Below are 25499 nucleotides of genomic sequence, written 5' to 3'. Positions count from 1 at the left end.
AACGTGACGTAGCTCCGGTTGTTAGTAATGATGCTGGAACAAACCACTTATGAGTCCCTTCTGTCGCCCTGGTGTTGCCTTCCTTCTTTCTACTGTATTTTTCCACACACACACACACACACACACATGTTTGTTTCACTATCTTTGTGGGGACCTGTCATTGACATAATGCATTCCCTAGCCCCTTACCCTAACCTTAACCATCACCACTAAATGCCTAACCTTAACCCTTACCCTCACCCTAACCATAACCTAATTCTAACCCTAATCCTAAAACCAAGTCTTAACCCTCAAACAGACCTTTAACCTTGTGGGGTCCAGCATTTTAGACCCACAAAGCTGTCCGGACCCCACAAGTATACTGGACTCCCAGTGTTTAGACCCCACGAATATGGTTAAACAAGCCCACACACAGACAGACACACACTCGCACACACACACACACACACACACACTCCATTTATCAAGATTATGTAAATATTTTCCAGGTCCAAGGCTGTTTAGTAAATCTATCTCTGACATCGCTGTCAAAACTGGTTGGTGCTGGTTAGGGGGTACATGGCTTAAACACACTGTTCAAAGGGAGAACTTTATTGAAAAAAGCTTGAGAACCAGTGCTCTAAAGTGTCTGTCTGTCTGTCTGTCTGTCGCCAGTGTTTCATCGAGATGGACCGAGCCGAGGACGCGGAGAAGATGGCTGAAGATTACAAAGTGGATCCTCCCAAGTTCAACGGGAAACGTCTGACCGTCTACGTCAGCAGGAAGTACCGGCAGCTCAAACACGGGTGAGTTTCTCCTTCTGTGGAATAGGTATCATTAAAACTTCTTTCACATTTCATTAAGGATGGACATCATCACTATCGGTGATGCTTTAGGTCTTTTTTTCGAGGGTTTTTGTTGGTTTTTTGTTTGGTTTCTGTCACTTTTTTTCAGCATTTTTCAACTCTAACATGTTGATAGTCTAACAGCTGTACCTGTGGTTGGTTTCAGACATCACTGTCTAAACTCTAAAGGTGCTGACACACCAACCAGACGGCCGACCGTCGGCAGTAAAGCCAGTCGGACTGATCAGTCGGGTCCTCGAGGTCCAAAAAGTTCCTCAGAACACACTGAGGAGACGTTGACTTGAGCGTACGCTCTGCACGTGCACGAAACGTAATACGTCTCCATAGCAGCAGGCGGCGCTGCTCTGTATTGTTTCCATTAACAGTCTGATTATTTACCAGAAAATGAAAACCGGCAGCTGATTGGACGAACGCGTCACGTGGGTCTTTTTTCTCCAGAAATTCACAGCCAGACTGTCATGGCGGCTCGTTCAGAATACGATCTCATATTGGACTAAAATAGTTCATCGAAACGTGTTTCTGAAAACATTTGAAGAGAGAAATAGGCCGTGCAGTTACTGAATCTGTCTTCATTTCAGATCAACAAAGGTCAGTTTAAAAGATTTTCCTCAGATTTTGAGCAGCTCATCCGCTCGCCATTTCCAAGTGATTCCCGACTTCCTGTTTCTGACTGAGCATGTCAGGTCAGCCAAAATGAAGGTCGACAGCTCCTCCAACAGACGACGGCACGGGACACACCGAACAGACTCGAGTCACCGACCTCACCAGACTGTCAGACGGCCGATAATCGGCTCTGTGTGTCAGCGCCCTAACATGTCGATAGTCTAACAGCTGTAACTGTGGTTGGTTTCAGACATCGCTGTCTAAACTCTAACCAGCCCTTCCAGAAAAATGTGGAGTTTTTCTGTGATTGCTGCGGGCAAAAATCCTTGATTATGCGGCACGTTTTCTTAAAAAATGCGATCGCATATGCGGGAACTTGCAAAAACTGTGGTTCCATCATGGCTTCATCGCGGGGTTTGCAGCTTTTCGATGATGTTCACGTCGCGTAATTACATCACTTCATAACGTTCCCATGACAACAGGGGAAAACGGCTGCTCTTGTGTGAAGTAAACGCAACATTTTTCAACTTTCTGCTAAGATATGTGTGACTTTTTTGCAACGAAAATGCGGGGATTATGAAATCATGCAAGCCCCCGCAATTTATGCGGCCACACTGTGGCGTATTTGTAAAAATGCAGCCCCCCCGCATAAATATGCAGACTTTGGCTGATTATGCATTGAATTATGCGATTGCATAATCAAGTTTTTCTGGAGGGACTGACTAACTTGTTGATAGTCTAACAGCTGTAACTGTGGTTGGTTTCAGACATCGCTGTCCGTCCGTAGCCAAGAGAGAAAACAGCAGCTCGTCTCCTCAGATCTCCCAACTTCCTGAAGAGCCTCCGGCCAAGAAACCCAAAGAGGAGGAGAAGCCAGGAGAGGAGGAAGAGAAGGAGGAGAAGGAAGAGAAGGAGGAGAGGGAGGAGAAACCGAGGGAGGAGGAAGAGAGGAAGGAGGAGCCGACGCAGGAGAAGAAGGAGGAAGAGAAGCGAGAGTCTTGTGAAGACGAGAAGAGGGAAGAAGATAACTCGGCGGAGAAGATTCCTGAAGTTTGTGACGAGAAGAAGAAGAGCGGCGAGGACGTGAGTAGAGTCTCCTGCTCTCTGATTGGTCGCTCCATATGAGAGCAGCTTCTCATTGGTCAGACAGCCGCTGGTCTACCAACACGCTTCCTCAGCGTTCTGTCTTTTGTTATTTGTTTGGGGGTTTTTCCCCTTTTTTTCCCCCGCATTTTATTTCTCTCTTTTATTAGCTCTTTCCCCTGTTTTGGGGGCTTTTTTTTAAGAGTTTTTTGTGTGTGTTTGCGGATTTCTTTCAAGATTTTCTATAGTTTTCACTGTCAGAGATGGTATCTCTCACACAGACACACACACACACACACACAGACACACACACACACACACACACACACACACACACACACACAATACTCCAGTTTGGAATAATAGAAACTAGGGCTGTCAAACGATTACATTTTCATAATCACAATTAATCGTTGAATTTCTATAGTTAATCGCGATTAATCGCATGTTTTATCACATGATTAAAATTCTATTATTTTGCATTTCAGAACTGTTTTTAAGTCCATATTAACAATGGAAAGCCATTCTTACCAGTGGATCTTGATTGGGAATCAAATGAATGCAAAGAAAGTGACTTTATGAACTTGATTTTAAGATTTGTATTTGTTTATTATATATTTAATCTAGTCACACATTTGAATTTAACAACAACTTTGAATGCACCACGAGGCTGTAAATTACCAGTTTCATTGAACGCACCGTCTGTGTTTTTCCGACAACAGCAGCTGCAGATTGTTACATCCTGGTGTTGAATCCTCTACAGTAAAACACAGTCACACTTTACACCGTTCAGCCTTAGCTGTCAGCATTGGAACCGTGTTTAATCCAGCTACTAGCTAGCGGTAGGCTAACGTTAGCTGCTGTCGAGTATAGTGTTAACTAGCTAGCGGTAGGCTAACGTTAGCTGCTGTCGAGTATAGTGTTAACTAGCTAGCGGTAGGCTAACGTTAGCTGCTGTTGAGTATAGTGTTAACTAGCGTCCCGTGCAGCGGTCTTTGTGTTTCCTGTATCGTCTGTTTCAGAGCATCAGAGAGAAGTGCAGACATATCAGTGGCTCCAGAATGAGGCATCAAAATCGGCGTTGCTATTCCTGCAGCAGCAGGATGTGTTACGAGGAAGTACGGCAAAATAGTCGCCTGTTAGGCACGACGCAAAGCTGAGTGAAGTGAAAATAAATGAATAACTGGCGGCATGCGATTAATACAATTAAAAAAATGAACGCATTATTCTCGGCCCTTAATCGCATCGCGATTAACGCGTTAATGCTGACAGCCCTAATACATACATATTGATAAGCAGAAAATTAAAAACAAACATTTTTGTCTCTTTTTGGTGGGAGAGTCGCTGGCGTGACGTTCTGAAAGCAGCCTGTCCACTAACTAAGACATTTTAATGTGGAAACTTCCATATTATTGTTACCTTTTCTATATGTTTATGATGAACAGTATGTCATCGCTAAAGACTTCGAAGACACATTTTCAACCTTTTTTCTTTTCTTTTCAAAAGGGTTTTGTGACTTTTTTTCCGAGGTTTGAGTTTTTTTTGTCGTGTGGAGTATTTCTCCCCTTCGCCGCTCAGCTCTTCTGTGATTGGCTGCAGCTGATTGGCTGTGAGTCCCTCTGATGTGATTGAAAGCTACCTGCTCTGTCTCCTCTGGTTCTGCAGGACGAGGAGAAGATGGAGACATCGACCAATCAGAATGGACCGCCGGAGGCCCCCCCGGCGGCAGGAAACAAACCCAGCGTGGCGTCTCTGCCGCTGCCCCCCCACGACCCCGACACCCCCATCGGTGAGGAAACGGATGTTTTCTGATGTTTAGTTTGGTTCCCGCGGCGGAAGCAAACACGTTATTATATTTTTTTCAAGCTTATTGTCGTTTCTTATCACTTTTTTCGACATATTATACTATGACTTTTTTGTCATGCTTGTTGTGAAACTTTTTGTCACTTTTTATCTACATTGTAGTCGTTTATGTCATCTGCAAATTTCTGTCTCTGTGTGAACGTTTAACGAATCGATTAATCTTTGCAGCTCTAATTGTGTTATTCTAAGTGTGTGACAACATTATGGGATGGATCCCTACAGAGATAGACCTTTTAGTTAAAGAGTAAGATCCTTTTAGTTTAACATGAAACAGCCCCGAAATCACCATCACCAAACTACACCAGACTCCATGTAAATAATCAGGACTTTTAGCGTGTATAGAGCCAGCATATCTCCACCAGACTCCATGTAAATAATCAGTACTTTTAGCGTGTATAGAGCCAGCATATTTCCACCAGACTCCATGTAAATAATCAGGACTTTTAGCGTGTATAGAGCCAGCATATTTCCACCAGACTCCATGTAAATAATCAGGACTTTTAGCGTGTATAGAGCCAGCATATTTCCACCAGACTCCATGTAAATAATCAGGGCTTTTAGCGTGTATAGAGCCAGCATATTTCCACATGTAAATGGGTGAATTAAGGGATTATTTCAACCAAACCAGAGTGGTGATTGTTGGAACAGTGGAAAGATGAACCAAGACGGCTTTTGATAGTTTGATTTAGTTTCTGTCCACTTTGAATGAAGTGTGTTTTACGATGATAAAAGTCCTGATTATTTACATGGAGTCTGGTGGGTTTGGTAATGGTGATTTTGGGGCTGTTTAAACTAAAAGGATCTTACTCTTTAACTAAAAGGTCTATCTCTGTCTCCCATAATGTTGTCAGACACTTAGAATAATAATCTCAGTCTGTCAGCAGCAACAACAGAACTTTTGTAAAATACAAGCTGCACAATTGTCCCATTAGCCGTCCTGCAGATGTTCTGTGAAGTTTATCCCACGGTGGAAAGAAAGACGTTATTAATCCTGCTTTGTTTGTGCAGGTGTTGAACATGTGAAGATGGGTTATTACTGCCGCGTCTGCTTCCTGTTTTACTCCAACGAAGAGACGGCCAAGAAGACGCACTGCAGCAGCCAGGCGCACTACGACAAGCTGCAGGTGAGACAGACTGGTCTTCTTCTCAGTGAGAGTCTCAGGCTGGACTGAGACAAGAGGGCCAAACTTCAGGCTACATGCAGGGTTTTAAGTGTTTAAAAAGTCTTACATTTAACCAAACTGTCTCCACACTTGGACACTTTTTGGTCGTTTTATCAAATGATGTGTTCAGATACCAAGTAGTTTGGTCTAACTTGTCTTCTTATCAGTTCAGTGAGTCTCAGGTGTTTGACACTCAGCTGGACAGAGATAAGAGGCTGTTTGATTTTATTTATTTTATTCATAAAGGACAACGCACATTCATCAACATGGCTGTAGATTAGTGATGGCGAGATGAAGCCTCGTGAAGCGTTGCAGCTGACGTCATCTGTCTAAAACGATACCAGCCTCGATATGCTTCACGGGAAACTTCGGGGATTCCTCGCCGCGCGCTCTGAAGCCTCGCCACAGAACGTAGCATCACTGCACAACATGTCAGTGTTTCTGAACTGTAGTCCTGGAGGCCACAGGAAACAGAGAGACCTTAGTACGGGCTAAAATGTACAGACACATAAATCTAAAGACAGCGAGAGCAACAAGAAAGCACGCAGAGCGACAGGAAGCAGCGAGACGTTGGTAAAGTTGACATTCAGTACAGGAAGCCACGCAGCAACACACATCAGTATCAGATTAGACATTTATTTCAAACACAAGTAGCTCATTGTGACAATAACCTCCTTTTCTGGTTCTGGTTCTCTGAGTCCCTGTCCAGCAGGGTCTGACGTGACCAATATAGGGTTAGGGTTACCGTGATAGGGTTGGGTATCGCTTGGGTTTTATCCGATACCGCTGCCTACTTGGTAGTTTTTAAACGGTTCCAGTGCTTAAAAAAACAAAACGGCACACACTTTGTCAAAAAACAATAGCCTTTTATTTCCAGGGCCAAATAGAACACAGTATTCTCAATCTAGTGTTGAAACTTAGGGCGTTTTCACACATGAAAGTCCGAACCAAGGTCCGGACCAAGGTTCATGTTTTTGTTCCATTGTAACATTTGATCCGGTAAGTTTTGGTTTCACACTGCAGTTATGCAAGCACACTAAAGATCTCTACGTGACAAAACTACGTCCTGCCGTCATCACATACGTGAGCTCTCGTATCCTCTCTCTGTGTCGGAGTTTTTTCAGCTGACTGCTGCTCTCCTCTACTGACTGCTGCTCTCTCCTACTGACTGCTGCTCTCCTCTACTGCCGCGGCTCTTTTGGTTTTGTTGTGATGTTGAGAAGCAAGACACGGGAACTTTCTGGAGAATTTATTCAGAAACAAACGGAAACCTACACTGTAGCCTACATTTACTACCACTTAACAAATAAACTGCTGATGTATTCTCAGCTCTGATAGCCGACAGCTGTCTCCTCTGAGCGTAGTCACCGTCACTCTCTCAGCACCGAGCTATTCCTTAAAGGAGCTTCCCCGGTCTTGTAACACAAGGAGAGCCTGCCAGAGCTCCTTGTATTTGGTCCGAAAGTCCGAACCATCCAAAAAATGCTTTCACACTGTAAACGAACCGGACCATGGTTCAGTTTGGTCCGGACCGAGACCACCTCTTTTGGTCGGACCAAAATTTGGTCTTTTGATCCGGACCGTGGTCCGGGGGAGGTTTCACACCTCTAATTTTGGTTCGGATCAAACTGAAAATTCCGAAAGTCCGGACCAAATGAGGTATGTGTGAAAACGCCCTAAGTGAAAAGATGTTGCATACATACAGGACTTGTTAGGAGTTTGACATTAAACACTGAGTGGACGTATAGGACGTAGCACACGTTGTCACACACGCTGTTGAATGGCAACGGTGTTTGATAGCCTACTTGATAGGCAAGATTTGCAGCTGGCATTAAATTACTAGACTTTCCCCAAGAGGAATGCTGTCATCATCATCTTCATCTTCATCATCATCTGGCTGGGACTCTGGGCGAGGCCGACACTGGCTGCTGCTGCTGCTGCTGCTGAAGTGCTCGGCCTTGGTCTCGTAGGTTATCAAACACGGTGCATTGTTGAGCTTTTAAAGAAACTCCATGTGTCTCCAGATCAGACTCCACGTGTTTCCTCCCTTACATGACGTTGCTTTAAGGCATCTGTTGCATGTTGCTTTAAAAAAGTCAGGCACCGAAATGTTCCTTCTTATTTAGTCTGGTTAGGTCAGACCCGGTGCCCTCTTGGCACCAGGTTTCAGTACCAACCCTAGTGACCAATCAAAGTAAGCAGATGTTTCCTCCTGCCTGTTTGTTTCAGAAACATCTGGAGAAGGAGCAGAGCAAAGCAGACAAGAAGAAAGGGAAGAAGATGGCCGGGTAAAAACACATAGGAAGAGTTTTTTTATTTTACTTTTTACTTCACTTTGATTTGATCCATGACATGTCAGAAAATCAGCAAATCAATTCATTCGTCTTCTCAGTCTGTAAACGTCTTATATTTGACCGACAAATCTCAGAAAAATAGCAAATGAAAGGGTGGATTTTCAGAATAAAAGCTTGGATAAATGGGATAATGATTTGATGAGTGATAAAGATTGATAATGGTTTCTGTTTGAAACTGAATTTTTTTGTGTTTTGGACATTTAAAGACGCACATTTAATAAACGGCTGAAAATGTTTAATAACAGAATGATTAGAAATAGTGTCTCCATCTGATCCTGAGATAGTTCCTCCTGCCCCCCCCCCATCCATTCATGATGTTTAGCGGCTCACTGTGAAGCTGTGGGAGAGATACTGGAGCCACAGACTCTGGCGTCCTGCACACTGGCTGCGTGGCGCAACGTCTCAGGCTCCCATGGTAACAGGTTAGAGCGTGCACACTGCCTGCGTGACGTCTCAGGCTTGGCGAAAACGTGTGCATGCTAGAAATAGGACCAACGCCTATTTTTCACGCCACACGCTAGCGTGTTGGAAGCGTTTCCAGGCAAAATAGAATAGGAAAAGATGTTTATATGTCATTTAGACACAAATACATGTTACTAAATGACCTGTTGATATGAATGTAGATATAAATGTCATTTAAATGTCAATCCAGAAGGAAATATTGTGGAGCCTATTTTGCCGTCAATACAGCTGACGTTGTCTTGCTGTAATCAGATCAGAATATATTTATGTTTATGTTTATGAGAAACATCCATGTGTCCAGACAAGGCTAGCAGCAGCAGCGCCGCGTCAGACACCTTTCTGGTGGTAAAGACATAGAAAACGCCACGCAGCTGCCACGCCACGCTCACGCCACGCAGCCAGTGTGCAGGAGGCCTACGAAGAAGAACAGCATTTTACACAAAGTGATCCAGAACAGAGGCTGAAAATGTTTGCTACAGATGAGGAAAAACACTGAAAATTGAACCTGATGTGAGATTTGTTGACGTATATAAAGAAGTGTATAAACATGAGTGATCTGGGACTCGTGTACAGGAAGCTTAACCAGAAACACGCCGCACGCTGAAGCACCGCCAATAGCTGTGAAGCGGACACACACACACACACACACACACACACACACACAGACAGACAGACAGAGATTGTGTGTCTGTGTGTGGTATGAAGAGCCAGGCGCCATCAGGCGTGCCTCTCCTCTTCCCGTTATTGGCGGTGCTTCAGCGTGCTGTCAGAGTCTGAGGTCACATGGTCGTGTGACTGTTTGATTACAGGAAATACTCTGGTTAGCCTAGCTTAGCATAAAGACTGAAACTCAGCTCAGTGTATCTAAGAACTCAGCGGATGGATACACTGTTGTTTGTCAAGAACTAGTTCCAACACAAACTGTTTTTCTTTTCTTTTTTAAAGATCATTTTTGGGGCATTTTAGGCCTTTATTTGTATAGGACAGTTTATACTTGAAAGGGGATGACATGCAGCAAAGGGCCGCAGGTCAGAGTCCAACCTGCGGCCGCTGCATCCAGGAGTAAACTATGTATGGGCTCTACCAGGTGAGCTACCCAGGCGCCCACGCTAACAGTCGTGAAGCCAACGAGTGAATAGGAGTCTCTTTGGTTTGAATGTTTGTTTATGTTGACGCATTATTTGGATGTTTTATAAATAAAAAAATAAACCAGTTACCTCAAATATGAGTTTGTTTTCAATTCTCTAACTGCTTCATAGACAGTGAAGATGCTGGCTCGACACACACATACAGAGAGACACACACACACACAGAGAGACACACACACACACACACATACAGAGACACACACACACACAGAAACACACACACACAGAAACACACACTCAGAGAGAGAGAGACACCCCCCTCCCCCCCTCCCTGTCAACAGGCCTGAATATAAATGGCGAGAAGAATGGTAATGAAGCCTTTAATGGCAGTAACAGGAAACGACAGTGAAGTGTGTGTATTGGGGGGGGGGGGGGGGCATGTTATACTGTCTGAAACTTCAAGTACCCTCCTCTTCTTTCATACTATCTGTATCTGACAGTATTTGGCTTCTATTATTATGTTGCTAACATAGACTCTTACAGTGGGCTTAGAACTTGATCTGTTTTTATAAGAATAAATTATATTGTTCTGTATTTTAATCTTTTATATATTTTAATGTGTGTGATATATGCTGTGTGTGCTAAAACCCTTACTGTGGTTTTAAGAAAGCTTTGTGACCGTTGAACATGTGAATCAAAATGACTTATTATGCAAATACAATTTTACACAGATTTTTATAAATAGTTGATTCAAATGACAGTCAGTATAATTTTCCAGTCACCAGCCGTTAGGGTGGAAGTCGAATTTCATTGAACAAACCAGCCAATGAAAACAGGATTTTTTTCTATAATAAAAAACTCAAAATGCCCTGTTCCAAATTATTCTGCACAACAGAGTTTCAAAGCATGTTATAGCTTGTAAAGAACTGAAAATGGTCATTTGCTGAATTTGCAGCATTAGGAGGTCATATTTACTGAAATCAAAAACTATTTCCATCCAACCTATCTTAACAGATCAGTTCCATGTTACCATAGCAGCCTTCTTTCATATCTCCTTCCCAGTTCTTGCATCCATTGAGCTTGTGGAGAGTTTCTGCCTGAGGATGCTCCAAAGGTTCTCACTAAGGCTGAGGTCAGGGGAGGAGGCTTATTTATTTCTCTTATTTTCAGAATCAGAAAGGGTTTTATTGCCAAGTACGTTTTTTAACACATACAAGGAATTTGTTTTGGTGTTGTTGGTGCACGTCACACATTCACTAGATGGAATATTAAACAATATAAGTATAGGTATAAACATAAGTATAAGAATATGTACACAGTATGTATTAAATTAAAAATAAAGAATAAATAAAGATATAAATAAAAAATGAAGAGCAAAGAGCGTTACAGCAGAGAGAGAACAGTGGCATGAAGATCCAGGGTCAGGGTGGGGTCCAGGCCTTGTTATTGGTATTGTTTCAATAGTACTGGTATAATAAAAGGAAGATAGGTGTTTTATTTTATTTTATTATTTTTTTTATTAATACAAGCCTAGGCTCTATGGAGTTCATGGTATTACACACTCCTGTACAGTTGGTGGCGGTATACTATAAAAATAGTAATCTGCCAAAAAAAAAAAAAAAAACGGAGTGAGTCAGCAATCCCAGTGGAGAGCTGCTGGATTTCAGAGACCAGGACCAGAACCAGAACCAGAGCGGAATGGAGGAGGAGCAGCAGAAGCCGGAGCAGCGGAGCAACAAGGTCCCCAGAAGAGCAGCAGCAGGCTCGGCCTCTGATAGCAGCGGTGTTCAGGTCAGTGTTAGGACACAACAAGCACACTGAAGACACAAGATGGCCGACTCTCATGGAAACAACATGGGGCTCTGTGTATATTAGCACACATGCTTCTCTCTGTGTGAAAAGGGGCCATAGGCGTAAAAAGAGGTTTTTAAAAGTCTCGGTGTGTTCAGCTCTCAGTCCGTTTGGAGCTTCTAACTCAATCTCTGGGCTTAGTTTAGTTTCTAGTTGATATCTGCTCTGGTTTACATTTCGGCTCCGTTTATAGGAGTCTTGTTAAGTTACTGCTGATGAAGAGCAACATTTCCTTATGTTCCTCTTCAAAATAAAAGCATGTATGTAACAAAGTAACCAGGGGCTTTTATTGTGAAGAATGTATAGGAAGTTAAACCGTTTTACTACTTTGTGAACACAGCGCTATGAAGAGAGCTATTAATAGATAGATAGATGGATAGATAGAAACTTTATTGATCCTCAAAGAGAAATGCAAGGTCCCAGTAGCTTAAAGACATCACACACAGCATACACATGCATCATAAACAGGATGATAAAGTAACATCCACCTGAATAATATGGACAATAAAAGAAAAGATACTAAATAAAAAATCCACATGAATGTACTAAGGGATGTATAAGCATGAGAGGCCTGCAGTGACTGACCCTGTGATTCAGTCTGCATGGTCAGGTGCTCTATGAGAGGGTGTGTCATGGTGGTAGTGCAAGTAAGTCCAATAGTGCAAGGGGAAAGCATTAAATATGGACAATATAAGAGAATAATGTAGACATAGTAATATAAAAACTATAGCAGTGCAAGGATAAAGTTTAAAAGAGGACAGCATTAAATATGGACATTATAAGGGAATAAAGTAGACCGTAGGATAGACACAAATCAACAGTAAATATTACAGGTGTGAAGTAATCGGGCTACAGCCATTGTTCAAGTATTAAGTTAGACCTCAGTCCAGGCTGGGGGAAGGAGGGAGGGAGGGGTTGTGCATATGGGCTAATATAGCCAGTAAACAGTGGGCCAGTGGACAGTCAGTACATAACTGTTGTTATAGGAGGTAGTGGAAGTGGTGGAGAGGGAGGAGAGAAGTCTATCTCTCCTCTTCCCTTTAGTGAAGCATTGTCCAGCATCCCTCTTCTTAGTGCTTCCTCCCCAGCATAGAAGAGGACGCTGGGAGGACCTGGGCTCTGTCTCCTCAGCTCTGGGGGCCTCTGCTGGAGATAACTGGTATTGTCTGACCTTTTCTGTTTTGGCATTCCAAAGTGTAAAACAGCAATTCCAGTTGCTGGTTTTCCTTGTTCATCTTTTCCAAGTTGATGTGGAACAAAAGTCTCTGCATCAATGTTAAGAGCTTCAACAGTTGTTTCCTTTTTCTTAAAGTCTGATTCCATGCCATTAGATGGCTGAGAAGCAGCACTCCACACTCCAGATCAGAGCTCCTTAAAGGGGTGATAGAATACAAAACTGATTTCACCTTGTCATAGTGTAATAAGGACAGTTTGGAGGGTAACTAGGACATACATAGAACCTCAGAATCCCATTGACACCTCTTTCCTCTGCAAATCTCAACAAAGCTAAAAGTTGACGTCAACTTGGCGGCTCCTCCTCATTTGGCTCTAGTCTCTTTGTCACGGCCAAACATTTACATACACCACTGATCTGAGGTCAGGCGTCTTCTGAATCTAGGTCACGCAGATCTTAGAAATTGTATACATTGTTAATCTGCTATTTCATTACTAAATTCACTTCTGAGATTTTTTTTATGCGAGAAATCAACTATGTAGAGGTCAAATATGGGCCGTTTTACGAAAATTGATGTCTAATTGCAAATTGTGTTGTGTGTGTGTTGGAGTTCAGCGGCCGGTGCTACCTGTGTTGCTGCCTCGCCGCCCGGCCCGCCTTCCTTCACAGACCCCGGCCTGCTGTGAGCTAGATGGAGCTTTGTCACGGCTGGCAGCCCGGGGTGCTCCATACCCGCGCAAAGTCAACGTTTCTGGGTTACTGGACTACCAAACGCCGCTGCCCTGACAGAGCTCCAGGGCCTGCAGCTCCCCTCTTCCTGCTAAATGGCCGCTGTGTGTGAGGGAGAGCGCGGTCAGTGAGCTTGTTACGCCAGCAATCTCTTACCACAGGTTCCAGTTAATCTCATAATGGATATGTATGTTGAGTTATTTAAACAAACGATCGGGGAAATAAACGCCTCTTGTTTGCAAGTGAGCTGGATGGAGCTTAATCAAAAGGCTCGTTGGAGATGAACTGCTCCTCTCCTGTAAAGTGGACGAGAGCAGGCGGCAGCAGCCGGGGGGGCGTTTCCAGCTGATTCCAGCAGCCTTCAGGCTGAACAGGAAGTCACAGAAACACAGAAACACTGTGGTCCAATTCTGATTTAATAAAATGTTATCAGACCCAAATATCAGCTCCTACAGAGTCTCCAGTTGTTTATATTCTGACAGAGTAGCTGTTAAAATGCTCTACATGTGATCTGTTGCTGATTTTAATTAACAGACTGTAGATGATCTGTAATCTGATCAGATTTAGTCTCTCTGACTTCTAAACATAACTATCAACACAACACGTGTTCTGTACAGAATAAGCCTTTAAATCAGACTAATAGCAGTTGAATCCCTCCAAATCAAAATCAATAAAGTTTATATAAAATGTCATCATGTTGAGTCGATTCTGAACCAATCAGCTGTTAGATCTGCTGCGAGGCCGGCGTTTCCCAGCATGCCCCTGGGTCCGCCTGGGTCTTGCAGTCGGTGGAGAGCAACTGCGGCGCCTGGCTCTAAAAACTGCGGCCGCCTTGATCTTGTGAGGTCATCGTTGACCACGTGTGCATGACGTCAGAGCAAGTCGGGATCAAGTCAGACACAAATCTACCCAGCATGCATTGGGCGGCGATCGCCGGTGATCGATTCTGCGCAGACCTGGCTCATCTCCAACGAGGCTATTGAGAGCTAGCTTGCCTCCTCCTAACGAGACCTCTGAAATTCACAAAAATGCCTTAAATTGAAATCGGAAAAGTTTTAGCTAAGCTTTGTAAGACCTTAGGGTAGCTGTGATATACATGCTGTGACGAAATTCAAACTGTAAATATACTGTAGTTATGCCGGCAGCCGGTCAGCTCCATAGAGCCCCGAGCCGCGGTAGTCCTGTAACCCAGAAACGGTGACTTTGCCCTGGATATGGAGCCCAGCGGTCTCGACAGACTGTGTGGAGCTCCTGAAGTCAAACACGTCTTACCAAATTTGCAATTAGCCATCAATTTTCGTAAAACGGCCCATATTTGAGCTTATATAGTTGATTTCTCACATAAAAAAGTCTCAGAAGAGAATTTAGTAACAAAATAGCAAACTAACAATGTATAACATTGCAGTGTCTGAAATATGAGACCTGCTGTCTCGTCTCCAATGTATGTGTATGTGTTTCACTCAACCAATCAGCGCGCAGCTCATCTAAATATTAATGAGCAGACCATATAAGGCAGAAAAGCTCTCATTTCAATCCAGGCCCATTTAACAGGGTAGCATTAGGGCCAAAAAACAGCAAAAGAGACATTTTCAGCCCAACCAATGTTACATACCCTATTAGGAGACCTGAAGGAACCGCGTGAAATACCCCATATATAGGTATATATGTGATAGGTTTTCCACAGTCCCCCTTGATGGTTATCTTTGACCAGCAAGCTCTTTGCAAGGCCCGGTCTATATTAGACTGAACAACCCCCCCCCCCTTCACTCTGAGTTTGTAATACTCTCCTCAGGTCGCAGATTTAGAGTACCTCGGTTCAAGACCAATAGGGGTAAAAATTCCTTTGTCCCATGTGCAATAACTCATATTAATTTGCACATGTAATGTAGTACTTTGCTTTGTTTTTAGAGATTGTTCCAGTGGTGATAAATTGTGTTGTGTGTATTACATACAGGAAACCTTTTTTGTACTCATGTCTTGTATTGTTGCCTCTATTTGTATGTTGCTTGAATGTGTTTCTTTTTATCTTTCACTCCTGACTGCAAATCAAGTTTCCCATTTGGGATAATAAAGTGACTGAACTGAACTGTATATAATCATTCTATCACCTCTTTAAAACATTTGCTTTTGCCACTGATGCAGCTATATGGACTTGAAGCTGAAGTAGTTCTTTCCGTTGTCTTGACTTCTCTTCCTGTTCCTCCAGAGCATGCTCTTCTTTCAGCAGACTGTGACGGCGATCAGAGCAGCTGTTTGAGCCTCTGCTCTGACACGGGCAGATGAAGTGCTGGACACGTTTGATGTTGAACCTTGTTTTTTGCTGCTTAGGTTTGATCTACTGTCACATGACAACATGTCATCCTGGTCATCATGTTGAGAAGATGGATGCTCTTGTTCCTTCTTCACATCCTCATGAATCCCACTTTGTTTCACTGCCAGAGCTTCCTGGTGCCTCTCAACATCATGAGTTAGCTTTGAAAGAGGCCTGCTGCTTTCTGGAAACCCCACTTTAACATCCTCAATAAGTCCTTGATTGGAGTCAGTGTAGAGCCCGACCGATGAAGGATTTATAAGACCGATACCGATACAGATATTTGATGATTTAAAAATCCGATATTCTGATATCTTGGATGATAAAAAATCAGAAAAAACAGATTTCCTTAACATTAGTTATTTGTAGTTATTTGAGTCCTCACTAAAATAATGATAATACAGTTTAAAAATAATAGTTTGTTTTATTGTCTCAACAGAACAGAGGAACATCAAAATATATTAAAGTCCTGATGAATAAAATGTATAAAAATACGATTTATAAGATATGAAACTTAACGTCCTTTGAACAAAAAGACAATAACAACAAAAAAATCAGTGTTGCCAACAGGGAGGTTGTAGAGCGCCCTCTGGTGGACAAACTATGCAACGCCAACACTCACAACATGGTTAAAGGGTGTTTCGTCCATTTTTATTTAATTTTTTTAATATTCAATTATCAGAATCCTTTGTATTTGTCTTTTATCGGCCATTATAAATGCCGATACCGATAGTTTGGAAAATGCCTCATATCGGCCGATATATCGGTCGGCTCTAATTCAGTGCTGCCTGTGAACCATGCCTTTAGTTGTTCTTGTTCATCAGATGGGATTAAAGACAGCAGAGATTTGATCAATGCAGGGGCATATTCAGACAACTGCAGAAGATCAAACTGTGCTTTAACTTGTGAATCATTTCTATCATCTCTCATGAGCTCTTTGAGAGACTCTATCTGCTCCTTTCATTAGTTTACTTCCTGTCTACACTGGGTCTGAATTGACGTCACTCTTGCTTGCCAGAACCTTTTCAGTCAGAATCATTTTTCTCCACTCTTCCACTCATTTATTGCGACGGATGCATATGATCATAACAGTATTAATTAGGGCTGCACAATATTTAGCTTCGTCTACATCGCGATGTGCGATAGTTACATCGCAGGACGTTGCGATGTTGACACTAAAACTTTTTCGCTGCTTGATAGAAAAGTAAACTTTCACCGTTCTCCTTTTACATGATTGTTAGCGGCCGAGCCTTCCCCTTTAAGACAGGTGGTCATGTGACGTAACGTTAGTCCGACGGGGTTGTTCGCAGGGCTCGACATTAAGGCTTGTCTGGGACAAGTGGATTTTTTTTGTAGGGCAAGTGACAAATTTACAAATTTACTTGCCCCACTGGACAAGTTAAAACTCTAAATAAAATGCCATGTTACTTCACGTTATGTGCCACTCATTACATCTATGATACAGATTTGAAACCATAATCCAGGACAGCGGACGGCTAACGTTAGACCCAGCTGCAGCGGGGCAGCGTGGGGCTGTTAATCCATTAGTGAGGTGTCTAGATTGTTCTTTTTTAAGAGTGGCTTGATGAGTTTTTAGGGCCTGTGGGAAGATACCTGTGTGAAGAGGCACCTTTACAATTGGTAAGAGATCTAAAGCCAAACAATTTGAGACATTTTTTTAAAAGCCGGTTGGTAAAATATCAAGGCAACAGGAGGAGGTCTTCAGATGTTGTACAATATCAGCCAGGTTATTTGTAAAATTTTATTTGGTTAATCATTTGAAATTGTGTCATACTGGAGTCTGTTCTGCCTAAACACTAGATGTACTCCCCTACAGAATCACCCCAGTAGTCAAGAATGATTTCATGTCATCTTGTCCTTTTTTCCTATCGCAATATATATATCCCAGGAAAATATATATCGCAATGTCCGTTTTTTCCAACATCGTGCAGGCCTAGTATGAATCCAACGTAAAGCCAACAACATCAATAGCCACAGCAATCCCATGCAGGCACGATACTAATAACCACCACGCTGAAGCCACAACACACGCCAGCCAGCTGTCCTCTCCAAACACAGCAGACACAAACCTGGTCAGCAGCAATCAACCCGCCACAACAACAGCCACACCAAACTTCAACAAGTGGCAGTAACCCGTTCACACAGTGTTTCAGACAAGCCATAACACAGTACCAAACACAGGGTACATACCACTGGTTGGGTCTGGTGCTGTCGGGCGGCCACAGTTCTCCACTAATTGCCGGGCGTCCGTGTGTGTGATCTCAAAGGCTGACGATTCAGTATTTCCGCGTGTGGCTACGGCCTCGTATGAGCGTGGTTTCCTTCCAGTTGTGTTGTTATTTTGCTGACAAATATAGGTGACATTCTAAGATAGGGATTGCCGATATGGCCTAAAATCCATATTGCGATATACATTGCAGCCTCTTGCGATAACGATATCAGAACAGGTTACATAGACCCTAAGGAAAGCCAAACTGCTAAATGTATTTATTTTTTTTAAAGAGAAAGACACGTAGTATGTAGTTTTGAGAACATTTATTGTGCAAAACTGCAATTATTCAACATAATGTTGCAGATAAATAAAATTCAAGTACACTAGTTGCAGAGACTTAAACAAAGAAAAAGCTTAAAGTATTGGGTGTCTTTCCTTTAGTGCAAACCATTCTAAAAGGCACTACACTTTGTTAGTTTACGTCCTTGGTTCTTAAATGCCATCCAAGATGCAGAGAACAGGAAAAACTGGTGTCTGTTTAGTTAAGGAACAGACACTGTACTGGAAATACTTTCAGTATTAGGCAAATATGCACAAATACTTTAAATAAAAACAAACTTTCTTACCTGCAGCCTAATGTAACCCATTTGGTTTTAAACATGAACATGAAATGAAAACTGGTGTCTTGTTAATAAAGTAATGAATACTGTGAATTAGGGAAATACTTCCAGCATTAGGCATACCTATTTTAAATAAAGTAAATTCTTTCAAGTGTAGTGTTCTTCCAAAATGAAAGCAAAATAATTATTTTGAATAAAGAAGATACTTCCAGTATAAGGCACGTATACGTCAACTAAAGAAAATGTTTCAAGTATAAAAGTTTCTTTACATTAGTGCCATGCCATAGACAGTCAAAAGTGCAAAACAGTGCAGAAGGCACCAAATGTAGTTTTAGTTATTTTCTTAAAGGACACAAAAGATGCAAAGAACAGAAAAACTGGTGTCTTCTCAGGTAAAAGCCCTTTCTGACGGAGCGCTTGTGGCCGGGATACAGAGATATTTCTGGGCCAGTCTTGCCACCCTTGGAAATTTAGCTTGGTACAGCTGCCATCAGTCCACTGGGTCAGTCTCTCCCTCAACCTGCATTGACTACAGGTACATTTTTAGCTCCACTTTGATGGCCTCTCGTCAGCGAGAGCAGCTGTGCCATAGGAAGCCTTTTTGAAAAAGCTTCCCAGGCTCCGTTTCACCCTCTTGGATTGCCTCTCAACAGCTACTTCAACAGCTTCAGCACCATCAGCTGCAGCTTCTGTGCTTGTGTGTGGCTCTGTGACCGTTGCAGCTTGCACCTCCAACAGTGACCGAATTTCTGCTACTGGTCTGGTCTTGATGAACTCCTGGTGGTCATCAGCTATATACTGTATGTATCTCTAAACCGTAGGTTGACCAAGGAGGCCATGTCCAGCAGGTCAACCGTTTCTGGCTCTGAGTACTTCTCGTTTAAGTACTCTAGGAGGACTCTTTTCATGTCCTTGGTCAGCTCAGTGTCATCATCAGCTGCAGCAAGAACAGTGTTGTTGAAAAGATGGAGAACAGGTTTGAAGTACGACACACCGACATACTCTTCTCCAGACAGCGCGTCTGTGAATTCCAGCAGTGGGCCAAGGGTCTTACTTACAGATGCCATGACATCTGTATCTTGCCAAGTGGGTACCAGTTGTCTGGTTTTCCTGTTTGCTTTCAGTACCTGTGATAGGGCCTTCTCTTGTTCAAGCACCCTCTGGATCATCATCTGGCGTGGCCCCCACCTTGTTGGTGTTTTTGTGATGAGCCGATGAAAGGCAAGATGGTGCTCTGCCTGGGTTTTCTTCAACTCTTTTCTTCTTTTCCAAGAGTATGAAAAGGCATTCATGATCTTCTTGCATAAGGCAACAGCAAGGTCAATTCGGGGGTCTTTCATACTTTTTTCTGTTGAGAAATTTGTAAGATATTATTAGTTCATTACATCTCTCTCTCTCTCTCTCTCTCTCTCTCTCTCTCTCTCTCTCTCTCTCTCTCTCTCTCTCTCTCTCCACACAAACACACACCCACCAAAAACAACAGCTACTGAAATGCTTGATTAGTATTGAATGAACGTCACTTAACACAAATGCAACATTAAAATAGCATTGGCTATATAGCTGAACAGAGGCAAATTCTACATCTCTAAATGCAAATGTAACATTACTATGCAGTAATATAGGCAAATATTACAGTGTAATGTTAAAATATTATAATATTATGCACAAAATGTTTTAACCTACCGATGGCGAGGTGCAGCCTCTGTCCGAAGCATTGCAGCCTGGTCCAATCATTCAGAGACGCTGCCTTGACCACGTTCGTTCCATTATCAATAGTGATACAAACTTGCCATTCTTCTTTAAAACCCCATGACTCAAGCGCTTCAGTCCTTGTGCTATCTCCTCGGGCATATGTTCAGCGGGGAACACCGGCTGCCAAGATTCCAATCGTCCCTTATATAGTGAATGGTCATGCTGATGAAAGGCTCCATGGTACGGCTCGACCACAGGTCCGTTGTAGGGGCAAAGTATTTCAAGTCACACTTTTTCAACCTTTTCACAGAGCTTGGCATACAATTTTGGCATCTCTGTTTCTGTAAAGTATTGGCGACTTGGCACCTTGTGTCGTGGATCAATAGCTCTAAATCTTTAAAGCCTCTCTACCGTTTGAACAAGTAAACAATTATGGCCCTGGTAATTTCAGTCCATCGCGGGCTCTTCCTACTGTAAGGAGTATCTTTTGAAAATGATTGTTGGATGGAGGTCTGGATCAGTTCCTGTTTATTCTGTGCTACGTTCTTCGGACTGGATCATGGGGCCAGGCTGCATTGCCTGGCAATGCTGGTATTCAGTGCCATGTTTCGTTTTGAGGTGGTAGAACAGATTAGTCGTGTTACCTCTCTTAGCCGGAACTGTTGCCCCACACACAACAGAGTATAGTTTGCTGCTGCTCTTCGGACGGCTGAAATCCGAACCAAGTCCAAATAATGTTGCACCGGTCTTTTTCACCAGCTCCTCTGTTTTGCTTTCAGCCATGTTTACTCAAGATGACGATGATGCGTTGCAGTTGGTTGCAGCTTGTGGCTCTAAATTTCACAGGTAGATTGTGTCATCAACATGCATTATCGCGATTATTAAAATCTCTATCGTAAGCCAATTTTGTATTGTTTCTTTCGCCCATTACTAATCTAAGACTTCTTTGTAGCTGCTGAGGGGCTGAATAGGGGAATAACTTGCCAGATGCGCTTATTGATCACGGATCCAAATAGATTTATTTGCATTTGAAAATGGGGAAAAAAAACTAAAGTTGCATGATAACACGGCTTGAAGGAGCGTTAAAGTATGAAAACAACGTGAAAAAAACCCTCTTTTCACTCCCTCTCTGTCACAAAACCAGAACAGGTGAACAGATATTACTTTGCTTCCTCCGCCCCCACCAGGTGCCTTAATTACCGTAAATGACCTTTCAAAATAATAGAACTACACCTGGGTCCTAAAACTGTATTCTGAAACACACCACCACAATTATATTATATTAAGCAATATTGATTAACTCTATCTTTTCATTAAAAGTTAATTCTAAAATTGCGTTGAATATAATTTAGCAACCTCCTCATAGCTTTGGTCCTCCTTAGCAGCGATAATGTTACTCCAGGCTTCCATCATCAACCAGCAGGCTGGCTAATGTTAGCTAGCCTAGTTTAACGGCGGTGCTAGCTTGTGCCCACAGCGGGCGGAACTTCATCATAAAGCTAGCAATACCAAACCCCGCCCGTTTAGAGTGAAGATTTGATTGGTCCATTTGACTGTCATTTGAAATAAGTCTCCGTCTGTAGATGTATAGCTGGACCACCAATCACAGAGCTGAAAGCATAACATCTTCTTCCTAGCAACAGCAGAGGCAGCAAAAGGTGGACAATTCATTTAACCCTTTACATTCAACACAAACTGACCAGGCAGCTTTAAGGGTTTAGTTCCTCAAAAATGCTTTTTAGATGTTTGTCAAATAATACATTGACAAAATAGTAATTACAACTGATGACTTTTTAAATATGATTTTTTCAGAATATCAAGTTGTGTAAACGTGCATACGCTAACATTTGTTAGCATGTTAGCATATATAAGCATGTGTTAGCATGGATTGGCATGTTAGCATATGTAAACATCTTAGCATATGTAAGTATGTTTGCATGTGTATCGCTCCATTGCATCTAACTCTCTGTCTGTTTCTATAGAAACGGAGAGGAAGAGGGGGACTCGGACATCACAGCTGTCAGTACTGTGGCAAGTCCTTCACAAGACCTGAACATTTAAAGATTCATCAGAGAGTTCACACTGGAGAGAGACCATACAGCTGTGGACAATGTGGGGCAGCTTTCACACAGTCAAGTGTGCTCAAAAGTCATCAATTCATTCACACTGGAGATAAACCGTACAGCTGTCAGTACTGTGGCAAGGCCTTCACAAGATCTGAACATTTAAAGATTCATCAGAGAGTTCACACTGGAGAAAAGCCGTACAGCTGTGAAGAATGTGGGGCAACTTTCACACGGTTGAATTACTTAAAATCCCACCAAAGCATTCACACTGGAGAGAAGCCATACAGCTGTCAGTACTGTGGCAAGTCCTTCACAAGATCTGGAAGTTTAAAGATTCATCAGAGAGTTCACACTGGAGAGAGACCATACAGCTGTGAACACTGTGGGGCAGCTTTCACACAGTCAAGTGTGCTCAAAAGTCATCAATTCATTCACACTGGAGATAAACCGTACAGCTGTCAGCACTGTGGCAAGTCCTTCACAACATCTGGACATTTAAAGATTCATCAGAGAGTTCACACTGGAGAAAAGCCGTACAGCTGTGAAGAATGTGGGGCAACTTTCACACGATTCAATAACTTAAAATCCCACCAAAACATTCATACTGGAGAGAAGCCATACAGCTGTGACCAATGTGGGTCAGCCTTCTCACAGTTATCTAGCTTAAAATCCCACCGACGCATTCACACTGGAGAGAAGCCGTACAGCTGTGACCAATGTGGGGCAGCTTTCACTGTTCAAAGTTCCCTAAAATCCCACCAACGTGTTCACACTGGAGAGAAGCCGTACATGTGTGACCAATGTGGGGCAGCTTTCACACAGTCAGAAAGCTTAAACTCCCACCGACGTGTTCACACTGGAGAGAAGCCGTTCTGGTGTGAGCAATGTGGGAAAACTTTTTCTAAGAGTGGTGAACTTAAATCCCACCAACGCATTCACACTGGAGATAAACCGTACAGCTGTGACCAATGTTGCGCAGCTTTCACACATTTAAATATTTTAAAATCCCACCGACGTGTTCACACTGGAGAAAAGCCGTTCTGGTGTGAACAATGTGGGAAAACCTTTTCTCAGAGTAGTAACCTGAAAAGACACCAACTCATTCACACTGCCTCCTCTCAAACATGTTCTAAAGCCAAGCTGTTGTTAGAAAGGAGAGAGGGAACAGATAGCATGAGTCAAGACGCTGTTTACCAGCCAGATAGCAGAGAACAGTCAGAGCCCAAAGTAGCCGAGGTCCAGGACCACTTGCAGGCACTAACCTGCTTGATAAATGTGAAAGAAGAACAAAGTGGGGAATTTGTCACAGCACATAACATTGGGTAAAAAAAGAGCATGTAAAGATGACAAGTGAAAATCAGTGCAGTGAAGAACACGATGAGTGTAACATATCAGCCACAAGGGGTGAATGTAAACGCAAAACTACATTTGGGATGACATCATTCTCCTATGTGGCTATAAATCAGTGGAATACTCTTCCTACAGAGCTAATTTCATGCACTAACTTCCACTCATTTTCACGCTTAGCAAAGCATTGGTTGTTAACTAATCAGACTTGTTCCCACCAGTACGTTGATGTGTAACATTACTGTGTGTGTTTGTGGTGGGATAGGGGGACAATGACTGTAGATTTGTATGACTTTATGTATTTGTATTATATGTTGTACACCAGTGCTACAACCTGGCACAAGACATATGTTAATGTTTTTTGGGCACTGTCCCTGTTCAAATAAATAAATTGCAATTACAACAGTTGTTCTCCAAGGAATCAGATTATAAGATATTCATGGTTGAAGCTTGTAGAAGAAAATTATTTACCAGTTTTAGTCTCATTGTATCCTAATATCCTCTTTTTGTTCACTGATTAAGTTGAAGTTGATCATATTTTACCTGATTTAAAAAAAAAAAAAAAAAAAAAAAAATTATCTTGTAACTGAATGTTATTAACAGTATACATCAAGAGATGAAATTGTTTTTGTATATATGACTGTTATCATTTATATTTTACTTTATTACTTCATGTGTTCAGGGATTAAAGTTCTCTGTCGCTACGACGGATTTCCGTCAATTTGATTTTAGAAATCCCATATCTGAGATCGATGCTGATCCGATGAGAAAAAAATGTGGGGGGTTGTAGCCTATTATTGTTAGTTTTTAATTAATGCAACTAACGTTTTGTGTAAAGCGATGCACTATTACAGGGTTCCCGTGGGGTCTTAACTCCTAAAAAAAGTCTTAAATGCAATATTCTAAAAATAAGGCCAACATTCACAAAGTTGTACATTTCGTTTACAAAGGTCTTAAATTATGTCTTGTCCTTTTGTAGGTTGAAATAAATACCGTTGCGTCCTAAATAAATGCCGTGTGTGAGTGTGAGTGACTTTACAATTAACTCTGTGTGACTGGGCTGTAATACGACAGTACAGGTACTATTTACGTCAGTGTTTTTCTTTACGCTCTTGACCGTGGCGTGTGCGCACGACACATGGATGTAGCTAGGCTATAACGATAACAGCGTAACATGGTGTTTTATCTTAAATCCGTGGACATGGTGAGAAAGCTCTGGCCCTAAACATCCAAGCCCGGGAGCAAATCAATCAGCTGTCAAGAAAGAAAACAAAATGTCTCGCACCGTGCTACTAACAAGCTAACGTTAGCTCATTGGTTAGAATGGGCAAGTGTCTGGAGTTCTGGCCAGAGATGCGGACCAGCTGGCGGACGAGGCTGAGAGCAATGTGGCTGAGGTTAGCACAACAAGCGGATTGGCGTGCGAGTCAGTGTAGCGCTAATGAAATGGGGGAGCTGGAAGACCGCCTGCCGGTTCCTGATCAGCTAGCAACGGAGAGAGGGTTGTGAATAAGACGATGACCTTTGGTAGGGTATGTTTGAAACGCAGCCAACCTGCTAACGCACATTTGACGGTGTCACCCAGACGTGCAGATCACTGGGGTGAGACCAAAAACCCCGGAGCCCAGCTCTTTATTCCCACTGCAGCAGCTTTTAGACGCATAGCAGAATGGGATGAAACAATCACTGAAGCAATTCACATTTACATTGGCATATTATATTACATTATGTATCTAGCCAAGGTGGAACTCATTGTGACACCCCCATAATGCACACGTTTTATTTTGTATCATCCTATTTAGTTTTTTTAAGTTTCATAGCATAAGGTCAAGGTAATTTTATTTCATACCTGCAGGTAAAATTGTTTTGCAGATAAAAAGAAGAATTCGGTCATCCACATAAAAGATATAAGAACATACAACTATTTCACGTACAAATTTACAAGTAAACAAATGGACATCATGACAGACTGCGCCATAACACATACATATCCTCTATCCATATTAACTGTCAAG

At 42.5% G+C, this 25499-nt stretch overlaps 2 protein-coding genes across 5 annotated transcripts in view; both read left to right on the top strand.

Annotated features, from left to right (window-relative positions):
- Positions 1 to 8037, top strand: part of matr3l1.2 (matrin 3-like 1.2) — a 27886-nt gene extending 19849 nt beyond the window's left edge. For all 4 annotated transcript variants that reach the window (XM_031301414.2, XM_031301413.2, XM_036006375.1 and 1 more), the window contains 5 exons: positions 655 to 785; positions 2216 to 2531; positions 4197 to 4320; positions 5403 to 5518; positions 7787 to 8037. In XM_031301414.2, the coding sequence (XP_031157274.1) occupies positions 655 to 785; positions 2216 to 2531; positions 4197 to 4320; positions 5403 to 5518; positions 7787 to 7849 (750 nt within the window). In that variant the 3' untranslated portion in view covers positions 7850 to 8037. The remainder of the gene's footprint in view (positions 1 to 654; positions 786 to 2215; positions 2532 to 4196; positions 4321 to 5402; positions 5519 to 7786) is intronic.
- A 3052-nt stretch (positions 8038 to 11089) lies between these two features.
- LOC116051165 (zinc finger protein OZF-like) lies at positions 11090 to 24608 on the top strand. The gene is made up of 3 exons (XM_036006496.1): positions 11090 to 11252; positions 22054 to 23527; positions 23886 to 24608. Exons 1-2 carry the CDS (start codon positions 11160 to 11162, stop codon positions 23461 to 23463), a joined length of 1503 nt encoding a protein of 500 aa, XP_035862389.1. The 5' UTR covers positions 11090 to 11159; the 3' UTR covers positions 23464 to 23527; positions 23886 to 24608.
- The last annotated feature ends 891 nt before the right edge of the window (positions 24609 to 25499 follow it).

The sequence above is a fragment of the Sander lucioperca genome, chromosome 1 (genome assembly GCF_008315115.2).
Source record: "Sander lucioperca isolate FBNREF2018 chromosome 1, SLUC_FBN_1.2, whole genome shotgun sequence".
Classification (NCBI taxonomy): domain Eukaryota; kingdom Metazoa; phylum Chordata; class Actinopteri; order Perciformes; family Percidae; genus Sander; species Sander lucioperca.
Note: the sequence above shows the minus strand (reverse complement) of the source record. Positions and strands in the feature narration are given on the sequence as shown.

What these genes read in the sequence shown, in the direction of transcription:
- LOC116051165 (XM_036006496.1), top strand. Translation starts at nt 11,160, where the DNA reads ATGGAGGAGGAGCAGCAGAAGCCGGAGCAGCGGAGCAACAAGGTCCCC. An exon ending in CTGATAGCAGCGGTGTTCAG is followed by an intron (nt 11,253 to 22,053) that starts GTCAGTGTTAGG and finishes CTGTTTCTATAG; the next exon opens with AAACGGAGAGGAAGAGGGGG.